The following is a 20,344-nucleotide window of genomic DNA, read 5'->3' as shown; positions in this document are numbered from 1 at the left end:
TCGCGAGTTTACTCTCCATTACGTGGTGCTGAATCAATACAAAAAATCAAGCAGCAGAAATCTCTCGCGTCAAAATAGGTGTACAAGGTCGTCTCGCGGCTGCCTCAGTCCACTTATAACCCTGGGTATATACAACGACGGACTGCTTTTCCAAATAACCAACGCCGATTTGCTATGAGGTGGTGATATATAGGAAAAGTTGCGCCATACAAAAGATGTTTCGTAGTCATATTAAATCATCTTGTCGCCATAGCGGTCAAGGTGGCTGACTTCGCTGTAGTGGCTGGAGCGACGGCCTGCATGGTAGAGAGGGTGAAGTGCAGTGGGTGGGCGGTCGAGTCCAGGAACGATTGGGCTGCCCCTCTCGTTGACGGGATAGGTGTCGCCGTGCGCACCTGCACCGTCGTGCTGGACTGGCCCGATGGGACCGCTGATCTCAATCTTCTTCTTCGTAAAGACTCCCGTGAGTCTGTTGAGGCGGCTGGGCTGAGCTGCAGGCTTCTCCTTGTGAATTGAGTTGCTTCGCTGACTGTTGTGCTCCGACGCCCAAGCGACACTCTCGGCTGTAGTCGCGCCATAGTTCCGGACCTCCCTCGCGGTTACACCGGCTTCTTTGTTCTTGAAGACAAGCGAAGACACAATGTTGAGGACGCCAGCAAACAAGGAGAGAACTCCAGCGGCAAGGATGACCTGCCAGATGGGCAGCCCCACGGTTGCTGGGGTGAAAGGCTCGTGACTGAGAGCACCAAGCGTGTGGCAGCCCATGACGAACATTGTGACGCCGAACCAGGTGAAGCCAAAGCCCTCGCTGATGACGGGAAAGTGGTCGGCAATCCAGGACTTGCCAGCCTTAATGGGCAGCTCCGACCAGGTGAGGAGGAAGCAGACGCAGACGACAAAGAAGAGCGAGACGTCGGCAAAGAAGGTGTAGCCGTTGGGCATCTTGGCGAAGGCCATCATGAGGATGCATGCGGCGGCCACGGCCTGCAAGATGATGATGTTGAGGGCTCGGACGACATTGAGGAAGATGTACCCCGAACCCTGAAAGCCCGAGCTTGAATTGAAGTTGAACATTTTGCTCAAATATTTGTCGAAAGCCGAGGAGGTAGTATAAACAGCTATATGTTGTGAGGAAAATATCAGCAAGTTGTGAACATGATGTGCCGCGTACGAACATGGGCCGTCAACTTACAGGATATGCTGTCCAGCAGCAGCAGCAGAAGTCAAGGTAATATGTATATCAGGCAACCCGAGCAAGCAGTGTCGGAGGGTGCTGTATAGACGTGAAGAAGGAAAAAAGAGATTGTCTTGCTGTCGCGGATCGTCAAGGCAGAGAATGTAGTAGAAGTGGAGGTCAAAGCCGTCCCGGTGGTCGATAGGAAGTTTTAGGGAAAGTGACTGGGCGAGCGTGGTGTTGACACGGGATGAAGAAGAGACCGACACAGTCAAGGTCAGGGCGTGACGAGACGTTTGCGGCGTGGGTATGAATGGGACTGCGAGTGATGAATGGATGAAGCACGCGGCAAGATTATGATTGATGGCCCGTCAAGGGACTGCAAATGGAAAAACAGGAGTGAACTGGAGAGGCCCAAGCAACAGAGACGTTACAGGGCGCAGAGAGGGTCGGGCTGGAGTATATGAGGGCAGAGCTCCTGGCATCAAGCGCATACACACATCAGGAGCAAGCAAAGCAATTCACTGCCGGCCAGCTCGACCGGTCGAGCCCGGCCGTGGAGGGCTTCATCCTTAGTCTGGCGGAAGCTGCTAAGGTCGACCCGGGGTGTTTCGCATAAAACAAGTGTTTCCTGGCCCGACGCCCAATCAAGGCGACCCGGTGGCACGAGGCCCACGCCCAAATAAAGCCTGACAGGCCTCGACAAGGCCGGAAGCCATCTCAGCCAATACTTCATCGCCTGTGCCCAGGAGCAGCAACTCTGAATCGGGGACGAGCGGCAGGGCATGGGGAGGGCGCTTGCTGCGGGCAGCGCCGCTGGCTGTCTCGATGATCGGCATAAGTGGCCAGAAACATGGCAGTAGGGGCCGTCGAGCACGCTGCCGTCGCGCACAGAGCCGCTCAGGCGCCGGCCAGAAAGGACGGCCCCCCGTGGAGGGACGAGATGGTGCCGCGGGCGATGGTGTTGAGGCCCGGATGATAGGCTGGGAGGCCGAGTTGGCGGTTTCACGTAGACCAAAGCCCCCACCAGACTTCTGCGCAGGGCCCGGCTGCCGCCCGTGCCTGAGGCTCCGTCCACCACATGCAGCCTTATCGCGGCTCTGTATTAAACCTCTGGTCCTCCCTCTTCAGCTTGCGGGTGCAGAGCTTCCTTCTTCCAGTTTGTCTTCAAGAGTTTCATCAAGGCTTGCCTTAGCTGTGATCTCGTCGTGCATAGTGATCGGCTTTGAGTTGTGACTGCTCCCTGCTCCCTGCTCCCTGGTGAATCCCCCATGCACAAACTGTGACGGTCGTTTGTCCTCGATGAACCATGCTCTCTGCCTCTGTGAATGCCTCTTGTGTTTCCCCGTGTCGTTCGAGCGGCTGTTGTGTAAGATCAAGACCGACGTGATATTGTCGTGACCGTCGTTCCCACGAAGTCGAGGATGGATCCAGATCGCACAGCTTGGCCAGACGAATAGCAACCTCCCATCAACATTGCTGCGTCTCATGTATGCTCGAACCAGTCTTGCGTCTTATTTTTAACAGTTTGGCGATTTCAAGCCTGCGTCCCGAGGTAACGATACACGGTCCAGACCAAAACCACGGGCCCCACGCAGGCGGCTAGCCCTGGCAGGCGCGACCCTTTGCCAGGCCCCTCCCTTCCTTGCTTTGCCTCACAGACCATGTCAGCGATCCCGCAGGAGCCCTCACTGCCGCCGACCACTGAACCAGCGCCAGCGACCGCGCCTCTCTGTCTTTTCCCTCTTCCCCCACTAGTACACAAATTCACGCGCGCTTCCGCATTTCCAGATTACAGGATCTCGACAAGCGCGCTGCTATCCTCCAATCTCTGCTATTTTCAGCCCTCGCGATCCCCACGAGACCCGAGCCCGTCCGGCCTCGCTCCTTCCTCATCAAACATGGCGCGCGGCAACCAGCGGGACAAGGCGCGTGAGAAGAACCTCAAGGCCCAGGCTGCCCAGGTAAGAGTCTTTGCGCCGCCGTGACATTGCCACAACAGGAATATCGGACCACAGATACACATTTCGCATCGCCCCTCCCCATACTCCGACTCAGACCGGCAACCTGTCGACTTGGGCAAGAATTTCGATGCCGGCACGAACCCACACCAGGCTAGCCTATGGCTGTACTCCGCGCCCGTCGAACCACCTCGCAACACGGCGATTGATAAGTCGACTTGCTCAGAGGCAACGTCAAGAACACGAGGGGACGAGCCCGTCGGGGGAGCTGGACTCGGGGTCGGCGCACATCTCTGTTGCGTAGCCTAGCGAGCCGTCCGGTGTATCGATCTTCTTGCCCAAAGTCGACAGGTCTGTCGGGTGGTCTGCGTTTTTGGAGAATGTCGACGACATAGCAGCCAAGAAAGAAAGAATGCAAGGATCAACTCGTGTCGCGAGAAACAAAATGTCGCCAGAAAGCGTTGCCAAGGGCATATCGTCGTGACGGGAATGTGCGGAGTGCTAACCACGACTGGTCGTTTTCCTCGTCGACAGAAAAGCAAGAACAACAAGACCGGCTCCGAGATGCAGCGTGACAAGGAGGCGGTGGCCGAGATGATGCGCAAGAAGCAGGCTGCCGGTAAGTCTACATTTCCTGCCTGGCAAGGCCACTAGGAGAGTGTTTCCTCCTGTCTGTCTGACTGTCCCACGGAGACTAACACGACTCCTCCACCTTAGCCGACGCAAAGAAGGCCGAAGCGGCCGTTAAGAAATAATGTACTTGCCGCTAGTCATTGCTCGACCTCAGCCGGAGCCATAGCAGAAGCAGCATTCACCAGACGCAATCAGGAAGACGCGAGTCCCCATGCTTGGATACCGTATCGCGTGGGAAAGACTTCTCTATAACTTGCAGACAGGCATGGAGCAGGGAAGTTGCAGCTTGGCCCTTGGGGCTGGAATCCGAACCTCCTTGCTCTGTTTCATGGTCTTGCCTGTCCAGGTCTTGTCAAGTTTTGACTACCCCAGGTGTCATTGCTCTCAACCATTAGAACTCAATTTTATAGCGAAGCCGTGTTTCAATTTTCTCCCCCAATCCTCTATGGTAGCACTTGTGCATGTGGCTTTCTCTTATCTTCAGTAGCTGGTCATGGCTGTCCCGGCAGGAACCGTCCCGATTTCGACGTTAACCACCAACTTGCTGTCGCTGCTCCAGGGTGCACTGTCCCGGTTCGTCATCGACGCAGGGAGGCATGCCCTAGAACTTCCGCTTAATACAGAGATAGCGAGACGATGAGGCGGAATCCACTAGCGGCACAAGGTCGAAGAAGCCGACGAATTCCAAGCTGACCACTGACTAGCGATTCTGGGTCACTTTTGCCGGGCCTCAGGAGTTGGCTCGTAAGCAGATGTTGCATGACAGCGTGTGCCCATGGTACCGCAAGCAGCCCTGGCTTTCCCTGGTTTTGAAAGAGCGTTCCTCGGCAGAATGATGGACGAGTGGTGCCTGAATCTCCGTGGCAGCGAGTATCAAAGGTTGGGAAAGCTACATGTGACTCTGCAGAGAAGTATCGCGTGAGTTCTTCGTGGGTGAGAGACTGGTCGTTCTGCCATACTGCAGTCCACAGCGCGACGACGTTGGGCAGACTGTGAAGTTTCCAGCTTGTCAGTGAATACGTACTTGCAAGGTCAGGTGCTGCTCACCATAGCCCAGTAGGAGTGTCACAAAGTCCAAGCACATTTCACCGAAGTCGATCATGAACACGAGACTTTTTCTTTACAAGTGTTTTTTTTTGCATCCCAAAAAAATGTGTGAATTAAGTTTTTTTTGATTCCAATCCAAGAACAACGAATCCGCTTTCCTTGCCCTCCATCTCTCTCCAGATAATACGGTCCAGCATATTAACGTCTCCCTTCTTGAGTGCTTTGTGTACACGAGGGGGTTCGTCCACAGTCCACAAAATTCTATCTGCTGCTCGTCCTCTGTCCATAAAAAGATTCGGTCATCCCAATGTTTCCCGTGGTATCAATCAGCGTCTTCCCGTCCCAGGTCTTCCTCAAAAAAATGCGAGACAGAATGATGATGGCGAAAATGTAAAAAAGGAGAGAAAAAAGAATATATAAAGAACTCCCATCACCGGAGTGGGCTACCACTCCGGGTAGCATACAATGAACAAGAGAAGTCTATACATTCTTTTTTCTATGCCTCCATCATCGAAGCGGGGAGAGCGCCGGCGAAGCCGCCAAAGTTGCCCCGGCCCTGGAGATCGGCAGCAGGGAAGTTGGCGGCCGAGCACTGGACAGCGCAGATGCACTGGCCGTCCTGGATGGTGCCAGTGCCGGTCTCAATGGTGCCGGTAGCGCCACCAGGAGCAGCGGACTCGGCAGGAGGCGCGACAGGAGCAGTGCCATTGGCAGGAGCAGCGGCGGCAGGGGGCGCAACGGGGGCGCCGCCGGTGATGGGACTGGACGCACCCTTGCCGGCCTGGGCAATAGCAGCAGCCTGGAAAGCAGCGTGAGTCTTCTCGGCAGTGGGGTTGACGGAGAAGACCATGCCCTTTCCACAGTGGCCGGGCTGGTTGCAGAAGAACCACAGAGGCTCAGTGGTCATGACCTGCATAGCGACCTGGGGAGCAGGGACAATGCTGTCATCGGGGTTGGGCTGGAAACCAGACGCCTGGCCACCAGCAAGAGGCTCACAGGGCTTGGCAAACGAGGACTGAGTGGCAGTGTGGTTCTTGCTGAGGAAGGTGAAGACGACCATGTCGCCGACAGCAGCCTGGATCTCGGCAGGGGTGAAGACGAGGCCGGCGGTACCACCGACAGTGACGTGGTGCGTAGGGATGGCTCCCGGAGGCGCGGCGGGAGCGGCGGTGTTTGTGGCACCAGCAGTGACAGTCTGGGTGACGGTGATGGCCTGGTTGATCGTGGTGGTAGCAGCTACACCACCGGGGTTGGCCCAGATGACGATGACCTGAGCGCCAGCGGGCACGGTCAGGCCGGGGACGACCTGTCCGGCATTGCCAGCGACCTGGTGGGAGCTGCGCTCCTCGACGTCAGGGAAGACATTGTTGATGGCCTTGCCGAGGGCGGCAGGCACGGCGGCGAGAGCGAGAGCGGCGGTGAATCTCATCTTGATGACTTGTTGATTATGTTGATGGCGAGACGGCTTGGAGGATGCGTAACAAAGGACCGGAAACCTGGATTATGCGTTCGGGTTGGAATAACGAGTGCCAGCTCGGAGAAATGAAGGTACAGTCGACAAAGAAAGAGAGAGTACAGGATGCACACGACTCGGAGGTAGATTGGGATGGAGAGGGAAAGGAGAAACAAGTCGTCCGGGCAAAGGGCCGAGGGCATCATCTGCTTAAATCCCACGCCATGTGCAGAGTCGACGCGGAGGGGCCATGGGGCTGCCGAGCCAGGTTTCGACGCCACGGCAACACGGGACCCCGGCGCAGGAGGCCATCTCGAGACGGCGAGCAAAGTACCCTGCATCCAGCACAGCAGGCCCTCGCTAGGCCGGCTCCGCACCAGCCTGATCAGAGGGGGGGGCAGGGGCTGCGGGAGAAGGCCATTGCGTTTCCCAGGATGCAATGCCGAGGGGTTCAGCGGCAAGACGGCAATCTCGTCAAAGTGCCTGCATGCCTGGGCTGGGACTGCTGGCGTGGAAAGGCCGTGTGCGTCGAGGCGCCGGCGGTGCTGGTGCTAGTGCTGGTGGTGCGGCTGCGAGCATGCGGCTCTGGGGCCGGAGGTGAGGTCGGCTCAGGAGCTTCGGTTGTGCCAGGTCCGTCTCATATCGCGTTTTGAGGGGCCACCCCCCGGTCACCAAGTCCCGGGCAGCCGGCCATGTTGGGGGTCCACATGGAACCCAATAGCCTCAGAGGCAGTGAAAACCGCAGCAACGCTGAGAAGTAGCTGTTCCGTCTGCCTCTCTTGACCCTGGATCTAAGCGAGAGCTGACAACTTTGAGCAGGTGCGGTCGGCGGGTGATGTCGGTGAGTCTTCCGGCGCCGTGCAGAGCCCCGTATCAGTGAATCCAATTGCCAGCAGGTGGAAAGTGGCTGACAGTGTGATCCATGGGATGACGACGTGCAATGTGGTGGTGCCTTGTTCAGCAGCTTCTAGGCCCATCGGCAGCTGTAGAGTACCTGAAATGCGGCGCCGTTAGCATGGGCAGGACCCCTGCATATCCCCAGATCCCTTGTTGATAATCCTTGGATTGCGGCGGGGTTCAGACCGCCACAGGCACCTGACCTGGCATTTCTCAAACACGGAGTCTCCCATCGCCGGTCATGGACTGGTACCTGCCCAAGGAAAACGTCCTCGAGCTCAGCCTTGACGACGGAAATCGAGCTGCACAATGGCCTGCACCAAGGCCTGCAAAGAGGCCGCCCAGCCATATCTTGTTTCAATTGCGCGCATGCAGGCGACGTCTCCTCGAAACATTCTCGGCCCTGGTCTCAGCTTTTGTTTCCCTGATAGTGGTTAGTTGAGCCGGGTTGCTCATCCAATGTATGGTACACGCGTTCGCGGACGCCAACTTGGCGTCTTGTGTGACCCCTGATGGCAATCCGTCATCTCCTTCGGGGCATGCCCAACCCGAGAGGACGGAGACCCTGGCGTGGGACAGGAGCTTGCCTAAGAGAGAGGCTGAGCCCGTTGAAACTTCGGCCAAGGAGCATGGCTCGAGAGATGCGCGTCCACTGCAGCCCCGATGTGACTCGGTATGGCTTCGCTCCGTGCAAGTCGTCCGGGCCTGGCTCTCGGTAAAGTCTTGGACTGCTATGTTGCGGGGACAGTTCTGTGTAAGTGGCAGTTGCTAGTGATTGATGCTCATTTCCACAGACTATTACGGCCTGCAAACAGACCAGCCTCTTCTGCCATGGCAATTTCTGCAATTCATGCTATATCGGACGAACGCCGTAGGATAGGTCTTCTGGATCACAGTGCCCGCCAGCATACTCGAAGTCGCACGTGGCTGTCGCTCATCAGCTGCTTTGTTTCTTCCCGTTTGTTTCGTGCTCAGATTGGGCGGCTAGCTCCTGGCACAGACTGGAGACTGCATGGCAGCAGCGTGGCCATTGTTTCATGGACGCGCGACAGCCTGGAAGACGACCCTCGATGCGCCGATCTGGCTTGTGGGCACGGAGCCGACTTGGACGATCTGGTCAGCGCCCGTGCTTCTTCAAGCGTTGGCATGGTATATTTTGTGTGTGCATATCCCGTAATTTGGTGTTATGTGGTCCAGGGCCACCTCGGCAAGTCTTGGTAGTCTTTGGCAGGGGTAAGTTGCTACATAACCTGTAACGAAATGGGGCCAACAACCCCTGCAGCGGCGTTGTAAGGCCAGCGTTCGACGATATAGCCCGGGGCAAATCGTACGTTTTTCTCCTCCTGTATCAACCCTGGCCTTGTCCGTTCTGGCTACGTTGACCCTCATAAAGGCCAGTGTAATAGCCAGCATAATACCAAGACATAAGGAGCTTTTTGAGGCTCTCGTCCTGGACTATATGCATTATGTCAGCGCGGCAGCTTCATAGCTGTGCTTTATGCTCAATTAATGTTGCTTACCAGAACTGAGCACAAGCTCGGGTGCCAGAGCCGGAGCATTAGACGGCGGCATGCTGTCATGCGTTTTGTTCTTCAGATCTTCGTTCTAGATTCGCCCTCTTGTCAGTCACGTACTCGCGAGGAAACATTTTCGGGGTAATGCACCCCACACCGCTTGCAGGCAACATCTTCCCCAGGACGTCCGTCATGACTTGCTCGCAAAATGATTTTGCTCACCTCTGGGGCTGCGTTGGGTAACCCCAACCCCTTTGATTCGGTATTGTCCTCCTGGACACAAGCTTCAGGTGCAGTAGCGTTGCGGCTTTCCGGCTCAGACCTGCGCAAACACTTCGGTTAGCTCATAGCCCCGTGGGAGACAGGCTGGGCTTCATGGTCACCTGTGAGCCTTCAACAACTCAGCGACGTTTCCACCCTTGGTGTGTATGCTGTGATATTTCTGCTCACGTGGTCAGTGGATGCGTTGACAGCAGATATCACGACACGGCCGGTTTACCTTGTACTCCTCCAGCGCCGAGTTCCACGAGTCCACAAGTGCCGAGTCGTCCCATATTTCTTCATTGGTCAGAGGAACGTCTTTCACGGCCGCCATGGTGGCAGTGTCGTAAGGAGCCGGAAATGCGCAATGACTGCTGCGGGTTGCGGTAATGGGTCCCGGTGATGCGAGCTCTTTGTCTGCTGTCCCAAATTAGGATAGTTTGCTGTACGAAAGAGTTCAACGTTGTTCTAAAGCTCAAAGGCTGGGGATGTTGCAAAAGGTTTGATGGCCTCGAGTAACCAGTAGCGCGAATGGGCCCAGTATCTGTCTCCTTGTAGTGGATGTCAGTGTTCAGGACAGCCCCGGAGCTCACAAACGACGGTGCAACCAGCGGCTCCGTTGTGTGGCACGTCCAAGGACTATCTGCATTGAGCCTTGTCAGCTGCAGCAACAGACAGTATAGGCGCGCCAAGCTTGAGGTTGCTCATGCGAAGCTGGTTGGTGTTGCCTAGCAGTCTAGTCATCAACAACCAGAAAGGGAGCATCAGGGCGCTCTCGAGATCACTGTAGGCTGACGCTAGAGGCTCCCGAGGTCCTTCCAGTGGTGCTAACGCAGCCAGCACAGCAGGCCGCACGACAGCTGGGACCCACTGCAGGGTAAGAGGCCCACTCTCACCGCCAAAAAGTTGCTGGAGGTTTGCGCCGGCAGAATCATGGCGAAAAAAGTCTCGGAGACCCTTTGAGCTTTGCCCAGGAGCTCTGGCGCAGCGCAGAAAGTCAGATCCACCCAGACGACTCGCTCTCTAAACAATCGCATCGCAAATTCAAAGGCATAATGGCTGGTACAAAGAAAGTCAAGGGTGAGTACCGCATTCTGCGCAAGGCATTGGCATTCAATTCAAAATACTGACAAATAGACTGCAGCTGCTGCCCCGAAGCGCAAAGGTTAGACTTGCCCCAACCTCGCCCCCCCCAATTCGCATTGTCGCAACATCCTAACCGCCATCTGTACAGCGCCCGAGGAGGCTAGCCCTGTGGCTACGAAAAAGGTCAAGTCGATAGTCTCGAACGGAGCCAAGGATGCGACACCCGTCAAGCCCGCTAAGAAGTCCAAGAAGGTCGAAGAGCCCGAGGAGGAGGTTCCGGTGACAGAGGCGGACGAGGAGCACCCGTTCTCGGATGATGATGACAACGTGGACGCGGCCGACGAGGCTCAGGCACTTGCCAAGAAGATTGACAGCGACGACGAGGACGAGGCCGAGGTGGATAGCGCTGTTGCTTTCAAGAAGGGCCAAGATGTCGGAAAGATCCCCAAGCCGAGCAGAAAGTCGAGGGGAACAGCAGAGGTAAACGAAGAGCCTGGTGTTGTCTACATAGGACGTGAGTTTCTCCACCTTCCGATCTCCAGTGCGTATGTAGCAGAGCTGCGTAACTGACACCCGCATGACCAGGTCTTCCCCATGGTTTCTACGAGCACGAGCTCCGCGGATATTTCTCCCAGTTTGGCGAAATCAGCAAGCTCCGACTTTCGCGCAACAAGCAGACCGGCGCTTCGAAGCACTTCGCCTTCATCGAGTTCGCTGAAGAGTCGACCGCCGAGATTGTCGCCAAGACCATGGACAAGTACCTACTGTTCGGCCACATCCTCACATGCAAGGTTGTTCCCAAGTCACAAGTACACGAGTCTCTGTGGAAAGGCAGCAACAAGCGCTTCAAGAAGATCCCGTGGAACAAGATGGCTGGCGCAGAGCTTAAGAAGCCACGCACCGAGTCCGGCTGGGCCGCCAAGATTGAGCGGGAAGACCTGAGGCGGTTGACGCGGTCCAAGAAGCTCAAGGCCATGGGCTATGACTTTGATGTGGCCAAACTCAAGACCGTGGAGGGCGTGCCGTCTGGCGAGGCCACGGCTATTGAGGAGGCAGAGACACCCAAGGCCATCGAGGCGGCGCCCGCAGTCGAGGAGCCCGTTGTCGAAGAGCAAACTGCGCCCAAGGTCACGAACGGCACAAAAGGTGGAAAGAAGGGCAAAGCTGGAGCGAAGGGCAAAAAGGCAAAGGCTTAAGTGTTCACGCTGCATTTATAGGAGTTTGTCTTGCTTTTACGGGTACTCTACAATGGCGATTTATGATTGCGATGCATCACGATACCTATGCTTGCGCCGCTTCGTGTGCACTTGTGATTAGGCGCGACAAGCAGGTTATGGCGCAGATCGTGCGATTGAACACGCTGCTGGCCTCGCATCAAGAACAACACGTTCGAAGACGATTATCAAAATGTTTGCACATAGCGAACCCTCTGCGCCCACGACCGAGGTCGGGCAAAAGCAGTGGGATTATAAAGCGCGGGAGATCGTTCTACTTCAGCCAAGCGGGTGAATCAGCCAAGCGTAACACAGTCTCGACCGAAGTCAGGAAAGTGACAGAAGCAGTTTCGTGCGAAAGGATAGACCTGGCGAAGGGTGATATGTATGAAGGAGAAAGGGAGGAGAGAAGAGGCTAAGAAATTGCGCCAGCAGCTCCAGGTCTTTATTATGGTCCCGCACCGCAGTATCGATAGCGCTGGCCACGAGACTGGGGTAGCCAGTGGTGCGTACAGAGACGCCCGTGAGCTCGGGGGCTTTGAGATTTTGAATCATCTCGTGCTCAAGACTAAGTACTTGTTGTCCGGTATACCTGTCGGTACTAAGCCTGCGCAGAGAAGGACCAGAGAAGGACCAAGGGTTTACAGTGATCGTCTCAGGCATCTGGGGGCCACATTCTCGAAGGGAGGCAATCAGTGAAGACACTACCAGGGTCCTTTGGATGTCTTTTGGATGGGGCACGTCCCCAAATGCCATTGTTGAATCCCCTCCAGCATCGTGCCAGACGCTGCTGCCACGAAGGATTCCGATGGGACCGCCTTCTGCGATCAATCAGCATCTAATGAAACGTACGAGCGACGCCGTCGGGACGGGCCGGCGTGACATACGCAGGCCCGTAGTCCAAGGACTACGTCAAAACCCGAATCTAAATGCGAGGAGACATTCACTCGTGTGGGATGAATCACACTTTGGGGGGCAGCACAACGATGTGCAAATCGATGGGGTGGAAACAGCAGGGGTTCCAGAAGGCACAGGGCCTAGGCCAGACACCTGCGCAGGGCGGACGGGACGGGACAGCTGGGGCCTCAGGACCTGTGCATCAGCAGGTGCAGTGTGCCCCGCTACAGCTGGCATGCTGGTCGTAGGGCCACCCCATCATTCGCCAGCGCTCTCTCGCGACACCTTGCACGTACAAGCGACCTCTGGACACGGACAGATGGTGCTCAGTGTGGCTTGCCAATCCTGTCATCTCCCCATGGCATAACCAGCGAGTCCACGACCGATCCTCGAAGTCTTGACGCGCGACAGCCTCCGCAACACTCGCCTCTTGTCAGAAACTCACTCTCGTTTGCCCAATGCGTCCGCGGTAGTCGTCAATCCAGCAGCTCCGCTCGAACCTCGTCAACATGAGTCCCCAAGAACCCGCCCAGCAGAATAGCGCAGGTCCGTGTTCGCCACTCTGGGAGTCCTCTCTCAGCGATTGCGTAGTTGCTGACTTCTCCATCACAGCGGCTACAAAGAAGAAGAACAATAAGAAGAAGAAGAATGCCGCAGCCAAGGCCAAGGCCGCAGCCGACGAAGCCAATGCGCAGGAAGTTGCGTCGAACGGCGGCGACCGCGAGGACGACGAAGCCGAGCAGTCTGATGGGCCCGACGTGATAGCTACGGTAAACACTGCATTCTAGCTTGACCCTCCCATGTTGTCCCGCCAAGGTTCTGACCAGTGTCGCACAGGCCGAAGCCAAGGACCCCGAGAATGGCCATGTCCACCCTGAGCCAACCACCACCACCACCACCACCACCACCACCACCACCACCAATGGCCATATGAAGGCGCAGGCCGAAGACAGCACGACAGAACCACTACAAGCACCGCCGACGAAGCTTTCCACTACCGATAATGGCGACACAAGTGCCCGGCTAGAAGCCATGTCTCAAGAGCGTGAGGCACTTCGTGCCGAAGTGGGCCAGCTGCGCAAGCAGCTGGAAGATATCCAGGAGAACCACTCACAAGAGACTGCACAGCTCAAGTCTGACCTGGAGGAGAGCGAGGCTGCTAAGGAGCAGGCGCAGGAGCAGTACGAAGACCTGCTCGAGAGAGTTGAGAAGATCAAAGAGACTGTCGGAACAAGACTAGCTCGGGGCAAGGAGGAGCTCGAGGAGGCAAACCAGCGGATAGAAGAGCTCGAGGCGCAGAACGAAGAGCTTCAGAACGGCTCTCAGAGTAATAACGAGAGGGTGGAGAAGCTCGAGACCGAGCTACAGGACGCGAACCGAGAACTTGCCAGCTTGCGCAGCCGAAACAATCTTTCGCAGCACAACTCATTAAAGGAGAAGGAGGATCTGACCAGACAGATCCAGCATCTGAGGGAAGAGGCCGAGGCTGCCAAGGACGCCATGGGCGACTGGGAAGTACTCGCCATGGAAGAACGCTCGGTGAGGGAGAACCTTGCCGAGAAGGCTGCAGCGCTCGAAGAGCAGCTTGCGACCCTCAGGGACAACTACGAGCGTGCGGCATCGGAGCGAGACAGCCAGTCTAACGCAGTGGACAGCCTCCAGCGAGCGCTGAGAGAGATCCAAGATGCGCGCAAGAAGGAGCTCCGTGAGATGGTAGAGTCCAGCGAAGAGCAACTTGGCGCCCTGAAGAAACTGGTACAGGAGGCCGACTCAAGAGCGCTCGCTGCCGAGACAGCCAAGCAGACGCTGCAGAAGGAGCTCGAGCGCACAGCACCCTTTGAGAAGGAGGTAAAGGAGAAGAATCTGCTCATTGGCAAGCTGAGGCATGAGGCTATCGTTCTCAATGATCACCTGACCAAAGCGCTGCGCTACCTAAAGAAGACAAAACCTGAGGATAGCATTGACCGGTGAGTTATGGCAAGACCGTTTGGTGGTTGTGGCCGACACGACTAACACAATCGCCAGACAAATCGTCACGAATCACTTCCTCCAGTTCCTCGCATTAGACCGGTCAGACCCGAGAAAATTCCAAATTCTCCAGGTCATTGCTGGGCTGCTCAACTGGACAGACGAACAACGAGAGCAGGCCGGTCTGGCGAGACCTGGAGCATCGAGCAACTCTCTGCGATTGCCATCATCCCCATTCCATAGAACACCAAGCACGCCATCACTAAACAGCGAGTTCTTCGCGGATACCACACCGACGTCAGCGAACAAAGAGTCCCTCGCAGATCTTTGGGCCGGTTTCCTCGAGCGGAGCGTGGAGGAGGGTTCGCAAGGTGGTCAGTCGAGAAAGGGGAGCATGTCGAGCGTCGCCACGGGGACGACGACGACAAGGCCGGACACCAAGAGTGGGCACTAGGGTGATGGGGCACTATTTAGATCTTCTTACGCCTCATGTGCGAGTTGTTAATATACCATTTCTTGTTTGTTCGAACAGATTTCTGTGATGCTTAGCCACAGCATTGTATCTTTCTTGGGGTGGTGGGAGATATTTCATTGTAGACCTCGCTAGATATCAAACATCCCCCCCAGGGATGTGGCTTACTACATTATGGTTACATAGAGAGGTAGGGGTATTCTATGCCAGAATCGGGCTGTGCATACAGACTGCTCTACTGAACCCAACGATATCGAGTTCCTTCTACATGTTTATCTACTTTGAAGATTACGAGACAAGACATCACACAGCAGATGCGACCACTCGCTCTCAACCAACGATGGTCTCTGGCACTGGTTCCTGCTCGGGGGGTAGCAAGTTTGCCACATACAGATCGGCATCCTTGGTAATGGTCTGGATGTTGATGCGATTCTCGAGCGCATCGTTGACGCCTTCGATGACCTCGCGGTCCTCCATCATCTCCCGCATCAGGTGGCCCTCGTGCTGCCAGTACGCCACCGTACGGCTCCGCAGCTCCTCGTCGCGGATCGACGTGTTCTTGAACACGCCAAACGCGGACAGCTTGGACCGGGTCGACATGAGCGAGCGCGTGGCAGCCTCTATGCGCTCCGCGGGGGACGGGGGCGTGGCGAAGGCCCGGTTCGTCGAGCTGAGGTAGAGCAGCACGGCGAAGACGAGATCGAGCGTGGCCAGCCCGATGTTGCGGTACACCCGCGTGTTCCAGAAGAACATGTCCAGCTCCTGCAGGCGCGGGGCGCGGGCGTTGGCCTGGTGGTTGTAGTTGCTCACGGTGTACAGGTCGATCACGGCGCCGAGCCCCGCGGCGATGGTGGTGTAGCCGCGCCACTGCATGCCCTCGCGGCCCGCAACGGCCTCGGAGGTCGCCAGGGACAGGGCGACGAGGTTGGCGAGGTGCGGGCCAAGAAGGCCCGGCACAGCGTAGTAGAGGTATGATTTGATGTCGTCGGAGCTGCAGAAGGGGCAGTCCGCCATGACATCCGGGCCAAACTGGAGGTAGAGCAGGCGGGACTCGAGGCTGACGAACTTGGTCCTCAGGGCCTGGTCGAAGTTGGTCAAGACATTGCCGGGCCGGAGAGAGCTGATGCGGTTGAACAGCGTGTCGGTCGGGATTTGGAGGCGGGACTGAGTCAGGACGAAGACGTTCTCGGGGGCATAGAGTGGTGTCGCGAGGACGAAGAAGACGCCAGCGGTCACGGCGAGGAGGGTGAGGGCACGGAATGCCTGAAGCGGGACGGGTCGCACGCGGAGGCCGTGGGCATTCGAGCCGTTACGGAAGTCCTTGTACCATCTGATGAGCTTGGGCAGGAGCATGGGCCCGAAGAAGATCAAGAGGGACCGGATGCTGCATCGCGACGGTGGTTAGTACTACAGATGCACCATGAAGCAACGATGGCGCATAAGACAGCGGCAATGCGCAAGCCAGGCGAGGGCGCAGAAGGTGTATACTCACGTCCCCCAGCTGATTGTAGCCATGTTAGGACTGGTGCTCTGCAGGCATGCCCTTTGCAAGTACAGTGTACTTGGAAGAGACGAGCAAAGACGACCGATGCCGCAATGTCTCAAGCGGATCGTCACTTTTATCAGTTGGTGGTGATCGTGTCCTTGGGCCCGTAGGATTGAGGGGCCACCTGGTCATTGCCAGGGGACCGACCATCGACGCCACGGCAGTTTGACAGGCGCGTGCCTCGGCGGACGGGCCCTCGTAGCGCGATCAGCCCAGGCACGCTTGGTCTGACCTAATCATAAACCCACTTCAGTGCTCTGTGCCAATCAACACTGTGCATTCCCCTGGAGGTTTGCACGCGGGCCCACTTTCATTCACCTTCAAAAAGTCCACGCCTGCAATTTTTTGCCAGCCATCTTGCACCTCTCTTGCCCATCTTCAAAATCCCCTCGACGGTACACGATGCCGCACAAGCTATGGTCCATGGCTGTGCGCCTATCATGAAGCCAGCTTGCGTAGCTTGGGTAGTCGATCGCTCTCCGCGAAACTCCGCTTTTTGCAGCAAGAATTCGACCCCTACGCGCTCTGCAAAGCTCTTTCTGCGTTGAGCTCCAACGCAGGATCAGACACTTCGGCAGCTTTAAGCAAAGGTAGGTCAATCCAGGTGGCACGCAGGGCGGCCGCTCTGTAATTTATCACATGACGTGTCTGGTGTTGGCACTTTCGAAGCTTTGGCGGTCTTTATTTTCCGTGGTCGCCAAAGTCAATAAGCAGCCTAGAACGAGCCCAAGTACTCTGCCAAGAGTCATCTCAATCGTGTTACAGAGCTTTCCAGCGAGACCCTGTCTTTGCCATGAACAGCTCTGCGTCAAATAAGATGAGAGACAGACCAACATGCATTCATGCGCTAGTTAGTGACCGGTGTGCAACGTTGCCCTGTGGCAGCCAGGGAACTAAGCTGCGTGTAGGCTTGCATTTTGCGTGCTTGTGGTTGACGATTCGGTGTTCCGCTATCTGGGCTACTACACAAAATGACATGGTATCTGGGCAGACGATGATGTTTCGATCTCCAGAAGGCCAGCTATGTGTGGCTGCTCCCAGTCCAGCCGCGCCCATCAAAGCTCCTTCTTGCCCTCGTCCGCCCCAGCGCTGGCAGCCATCGGAGCCTCCTTCTTCTTAATCCCGGCAGCTTCCTTGCCAGCCGGCTCCTTCATCTTCTCGAGCCTGGCCTGCTGGATCAGAGCCAAGACGGCAATTATCGTATCGCTGACGAGCATGACAACGCCCGTGCACGCAAGCTGCCACGACGCGATGCTGATGCTGCCCACGGGTGCGCGGGGGAAAGACAGGACCCATTCAATGTAGTAAGGGAACCAGCCTCGGGGCAGCCAGAACATAGGTTGCTTGGCATACCAGAAGGGCAGCAGCATCTTGACGCCCGACGTGCCGAGCCAGCGCAGCACACCTACGATGCGGTCAAAGTTGGCCTTTGTGGCCTCACTTGAGGACTCTGTTGGTGGTATCGTTTAGCAATCTGTTCTTTCGAGGGGGAGAGATATTGTTTGAGACCATGCACCGAAGCCGGACACGGAGGGTTCTATTGTGTGAACGTACTCATCTTTTCAAGCTGCTCCAGGAGCTTGTCATGCTGACGCCGCAGCTTGGCCCATTTCGCGAACTGGTCCTGGCTGCTCGTGGCGTTGAGTTCTTTCCGGACGGCGAGGTACTCCTTTTGCACCTTTTTCGTTTCGGCTGCCTGCTTCGATGTCTGCGTCGGTAGAGAAGTGTATATCGACCATAACTGCGGGGTGTTCAAGTTAGTCTCTGGGCTCCTTGCATGTCGTGCGTGCTTGGTCGAGACTTGCGGCTCGCCGAGTAGCTTGTGGAGGGGTTCGTACCAAGTTGTTGACAGCCGATGCTCCCAGCGTGTTGACCAGGTGGGCGGCCAGCTCGACGAGGAAGACGACAAGGAGTAGGGACGGCATGGCGTATGGATGCACTCCTCTCGCGAAGCTCTGTCCGATAGTGCAAGCGTGGTCACAAAGGGGGCTTCGAGCTCGGGTGTCGAGGCGAGGCGGGCGCTGACGATGTCTTAAGCAAAGTATGTGGCAGCACCGGCGCCGCATCTCCAGTGCGGTGACGTGCCCATGCGCTGCTGCCCTGGCCATTGAGAACCCTATCCGCTTAACCCAAAGGAGCCCCTCAGGAGCTGCACCACACCACACCTCTCCCCCACTCTGCAGGCAAGCTTCACCACGCTTGGTGAACAGACTGCCGCCTCTTATATACAAGACTCACCAGACCAATACATTTCCACGTTCGGGACCTGCGGAGGTCTCTATGGGCCGACATGGCTCTGCAGCCTTCAACTCTCCCATACTTTTAGTAGATTCATCCAGAGATGTCGCGCTCCCTCGACCCCGCTGTGCTTGAGTCGCTGCGGGCCCAAGATCCACGACCAGCGTATAAGGATATATCGTCACTCTTCGCTCAGGGCCTCGACACGACGTCACAGGGTCAAGCACAGCTGCTCGAGATAGAGTTCCTGGGAACAAGCCATCCTCTCGAGCAGGGGGTCAGCTATCTCCGCGATGGCCACGCAGTAGCCATCCCCAAACTCCGCCTTGCCCAGGCGTTCATGGTTGCACGCCAGATTCTCCACGAAGATCTCATGTCCAGACATGCGGGACTAACCATCCTCGAGAAAGTCCTGCCTGCGACGGCGGTTCTTCTCCTCATGGATCCAGAGCATATCACGGCTGCAAATACCAGGAAGCGTGCTCTGCGATGCAAATTGTCGTCCTTGGAGAAAGACGATGCCAAGGCGAGGCTAGATGCTGTAAATCATGAGAAGCACTTTGTCGACAGCTTGTTGACATCCCGGCTACATCGGCACACAAAGTCGCCCACGCTGTGGAACCATCGCCGCTGGCTCCTGGAGCTCGGCAAGAGTGAGGGCAGAAGCCTCGATCTTGAGGACGAACTGAAGAGGGTGATCATGGTCTCTGGGGAGAGGCATCCCCGAAACTACTATGCTTGGAACCACGCAAGGTGGCTGCTTACTGAACATGTCACGACCAAGTCCCCCGCCGTAGGGGACGTCCGCGCGAATATGGTGCACCTCTGCCACATCGTCAAGGACTGGTGCCTTAAGCATCACGGAGACATATCAGGCTGGTCTTTTCTGGGCTTCATACTCAACCAGATACATGATGAGGACGAGCAAACCACCGCGCGTAACATTGTTGCACGAGATGTCCTCAAGATCACCGAGTCGTTCCGGTGGTCGAACGAGTCTGTTTGGGTCTTCCTCCGCAGTCTCGCTGCAACACAATGCTTGGAAAAAGAGGTATCTACTTCTTTACAGGCACTTGGCGCAAAATTGGGCTCATTGTGATGTGCTCACAAACAGATCGCACTTCTCAGCATGCGTGTTCCAGGGCGGGTCAGATCGATATTTACAAAATAATCCTAATCTCAGCACGAAAATCTGCGATCCCTGGCGGTGACTATTATGAACAGCTGGAACCGAGAAAACGATTCGAAGTTGATGGCGATTTGGTCTGCGTTCCAGAAAATAAATCAAATAGAAAAATTGACTCTTGTAGTAAAAAGGCTACACCCTAACTAGACATTGTCACGATATCTACGGTTGAAGCATGGTGATATGTCGAAAGATACCGTGCAACGTCATTTGAATACGCGGGTCAAATCCGAATTCGAAAATAGACGATCACAAACCACTCCAGCTTGAGCTGCACACATGAACGATTAGAAAGTCGGCCTTTGGGAAAGCACGCACCCATTGGGTCCGCCATCGGGCATTGATGTACTTATGACCCGACTTGGTTTCGACCGTCAAAAGCAACAGCCATAGGCTTTTGCTTCGCAGAAAATACCACCTCAAGTTTGAGCAGGAATGGTGAACAAGGGACTTCTCTTGAACATGAGACTATCTATTGAGTTTGGCGCCTGTGTCATTGGGACAAACACAAGTCTCAATACCTCTACGCCACGAATGCCATATCCAAAACCGTCTCCTCGCCTTTGGAAGTTAAAGGATGTTAACAGCCACTGTGCTCCCTCGTCAATGGTCGTGGCAGCATTCACGTATCCGTCCATCCCGGTCCATTCCTGTTGTTCGCCCGTGGTGTTACAGCGAAGTTGTCACCCGAAATGTGCGCATGATCGCTTGAAAGAAATGCAGAGAATACGTAAACGTCCTGGACTGGTCAAATGACGACGATGTCACCGTTCAAAGACATGCTTCCCGATAGAGGT

General features: G+C 56.1%; 9 protein-coding genes across 9 annotated transcripts; 4 read left to right on the top strand and 5 right to left on the bottom strand.

Annotated features, from left to right (window-relative positions):
- Positions 1–99: 99 nt before the first annotated feature.
- Positions 100–1,342, bottom strand: B0I36DRAFT_11145 (uncharacterized protein). Its single transcript, XM_046147891.1, has 2 exons — positions 1,193–1,342; positions 100–1,118 (listed from the first exon to the last, which is right to left on the bottom strand). The coding sequence occupies exon 2, from the start codon at positions 1,072–1,074 to the stop codon at positions 232–234; it is 843 nt and encodes a 280-aa protein (XP_046018539.1). The 5' UTR covers positions 1,075–1,118; positions 1,193–1,342; the 3' UTR covers positions 100–231.
- A 1,306-nt stretch (positions 1,343–2,648) lies between these two features.
- Positions 2,649–4,208, top strand: B0I36DRAFT_310781 (uncharacterized protein). Its single transcript, XM_046152296.1, has 2 exons — positions 2,649–3,138; positions 3,670–4,208. Exons 1-2 carry the CDS (start codon positions 2,839–2,841, stop codon positions 3,787–3,789), a joined length of 420 nt encoding a protein of 139 aa, XP_046018538.1. The 5' UTR covers positions 2,649–2,838; the 3' UTR covers positions 3,790–4,208.
- A 689-nt stretch (positions 4,209–4,897) lies between these two features.
- On the bottom strand, positions 4,898–6,500 carry B0I36DRAFT_310777 (uncharacterized protein). The gene has a single exon (XM_046152295.1). It carries the CDS (start codon positions 6,242–6,244, stop codon positions 5,312–5,314), a length of 933 nt encoding a protein of 310 aa, XP_046018537.1. The 5' UTR covers positions 6,245–6,500; the 3' UTR covers positions 4,898–5,311.
- A 2,013-nt stretch (positions 6,501–8,513) lies between these two features.
- On the bottom strand, positions 8,514–9,274 carry B0I36DRAFT_344220 (uncharacterized protein; the record flags this gene model as incomplete). The annotated part of the gene is made up of 5 exons (XM_046156238.1): positions 8,514–8,620; positions 8,686–8,770; positions 8,902–9,001; positions 9,063–9,121; positions 9,179–9,274. The coding sequence occupies 5 exons, from the start codon at positions 9,272–9,274 to the stop codon at positions 8,514–8,516; spliced, it is 447 nt and encodes a 148-aa protein (XP_046018536.1).
- A 636-nt stretch (positions 9,275–9,910) lies between these two features.
- Positions 9,911–11,305, top strand: B0I36DRAFT_259765 (uncharacterized protein). The gene is made up of 4 exons (XM_046151109.1): positions 9,911–10,020; positions 10,085–10,105; positions 10,175–10,540; positions 10,612–11,305. The coding sequence occupies exons 1-4, from the start codon at positions 9,996–9,998 to the stop codon at positions 11,220–11,222; spliced, it is 1,023 nt and encodes a 340-aa protein (XP_046018535.1). The 5' UTR covers positions 9,911–9,995; the 3' UTR covers positions 11,223–11,305.
- A 1,341-nt stretch (positions 11,306–12,646) lies between these two features.
- On the top strand, positions 12,647–14,559 carry B0I36DRAFT_357773 (golgi matrix protein; the record flags this gene model as incomplete). The annotated part of the gene is made up of 4 exons (XM_046157854.1): positions 12,647–12,683; positions 12,750–12,907; positions 12,975–14,104; positions 14,163–14,559. 4 exons carry the CDS (start codon positions 12,647–12,649, stop codon positions 14,557–14,559), a joined length of 1,722 nt encoding a protein of 573 aa, XP_046018534.1.
- A 348-nt stretch (positions 14,560–14,907) lies between these two features.
- Positions 14,908–16,092, bottom strand: B0I36DRAFT_357772 (uncharacterized protein; the record flags this gene model as incomplete). The annotated part of the gene is made up of 2 exons (XM_046157853.1): positions 14,908–15,961; positions 16,070–16,092. The coding sequence occupies 2 exons, from the start codon at positions 16,090–16,092 to the stop codon at positions 14,908–14,910; spliced, it is 1,077 nt and encodes a 358-aa protein (XP_046018533.1).
- A 1,086-nt stretch (positions 16,093–17,178) lies between these two features.
- On the bottom strand, positions 17,179–18,048 carry B0I36DRAFT_344216 (CHD5-like protein-domain-containing protein; the record flags this gene model as incomplete). Its single annotated transcript, XM_046156237.1, has 3 exons — positions 17,179–17,573; positions 17,678–17,864; positions 17,962–18,048. The coding sequence occupies 3 exons, from the start codon at positions 18,046–18,048 to the stop codon at positions 17,179–17,181; spliced, it is 669 nt and encodes a 222-aa protein (XP_046018532.1).
- A 242-nt stretch (positions 18,049–18,290) lies between these two features.
- B0I36DRAFT_310766 (uncharacterized protein) lies at positions 18,291–19,713 on the top strand. The gene has a single exon (XM_046152294.1). It carries the CDS (start codon positions 18,465–18,467, stop codon positions 19,458–19,460), a length of 996 nt encoding a protein of 331 aa, XP_046018531.1. The 5' UTR covers positions 18,291–18,464; the 3' UTR covers positions 19,461–19,713.
- The last annotated feature ends 631 nt before the right edge of the window (positions 19,714–20,344 follow it).

The sequence above is a fragment of the Microdochium trichocladiopsis genome (assembly GCF_020744255.1).
Source record: "Microdochium trichocladiopsis strain MPI-CAGE-CH-0230 chromosome Unknown B0I36scaffold_1, whole genome shotgun sequence".
NCBI lineage: Eukaryota > Fungi > Ascomycota > Sordariomycetes > Xylariales > Microdochiaceae > Microdochium > Microdochium trichocladiopsis.
The sequence above is the reverse complement of the archived record's forward strand: the minus strand, read 5'-3'. Positions and strand labels throughout refer to the sequence as shown.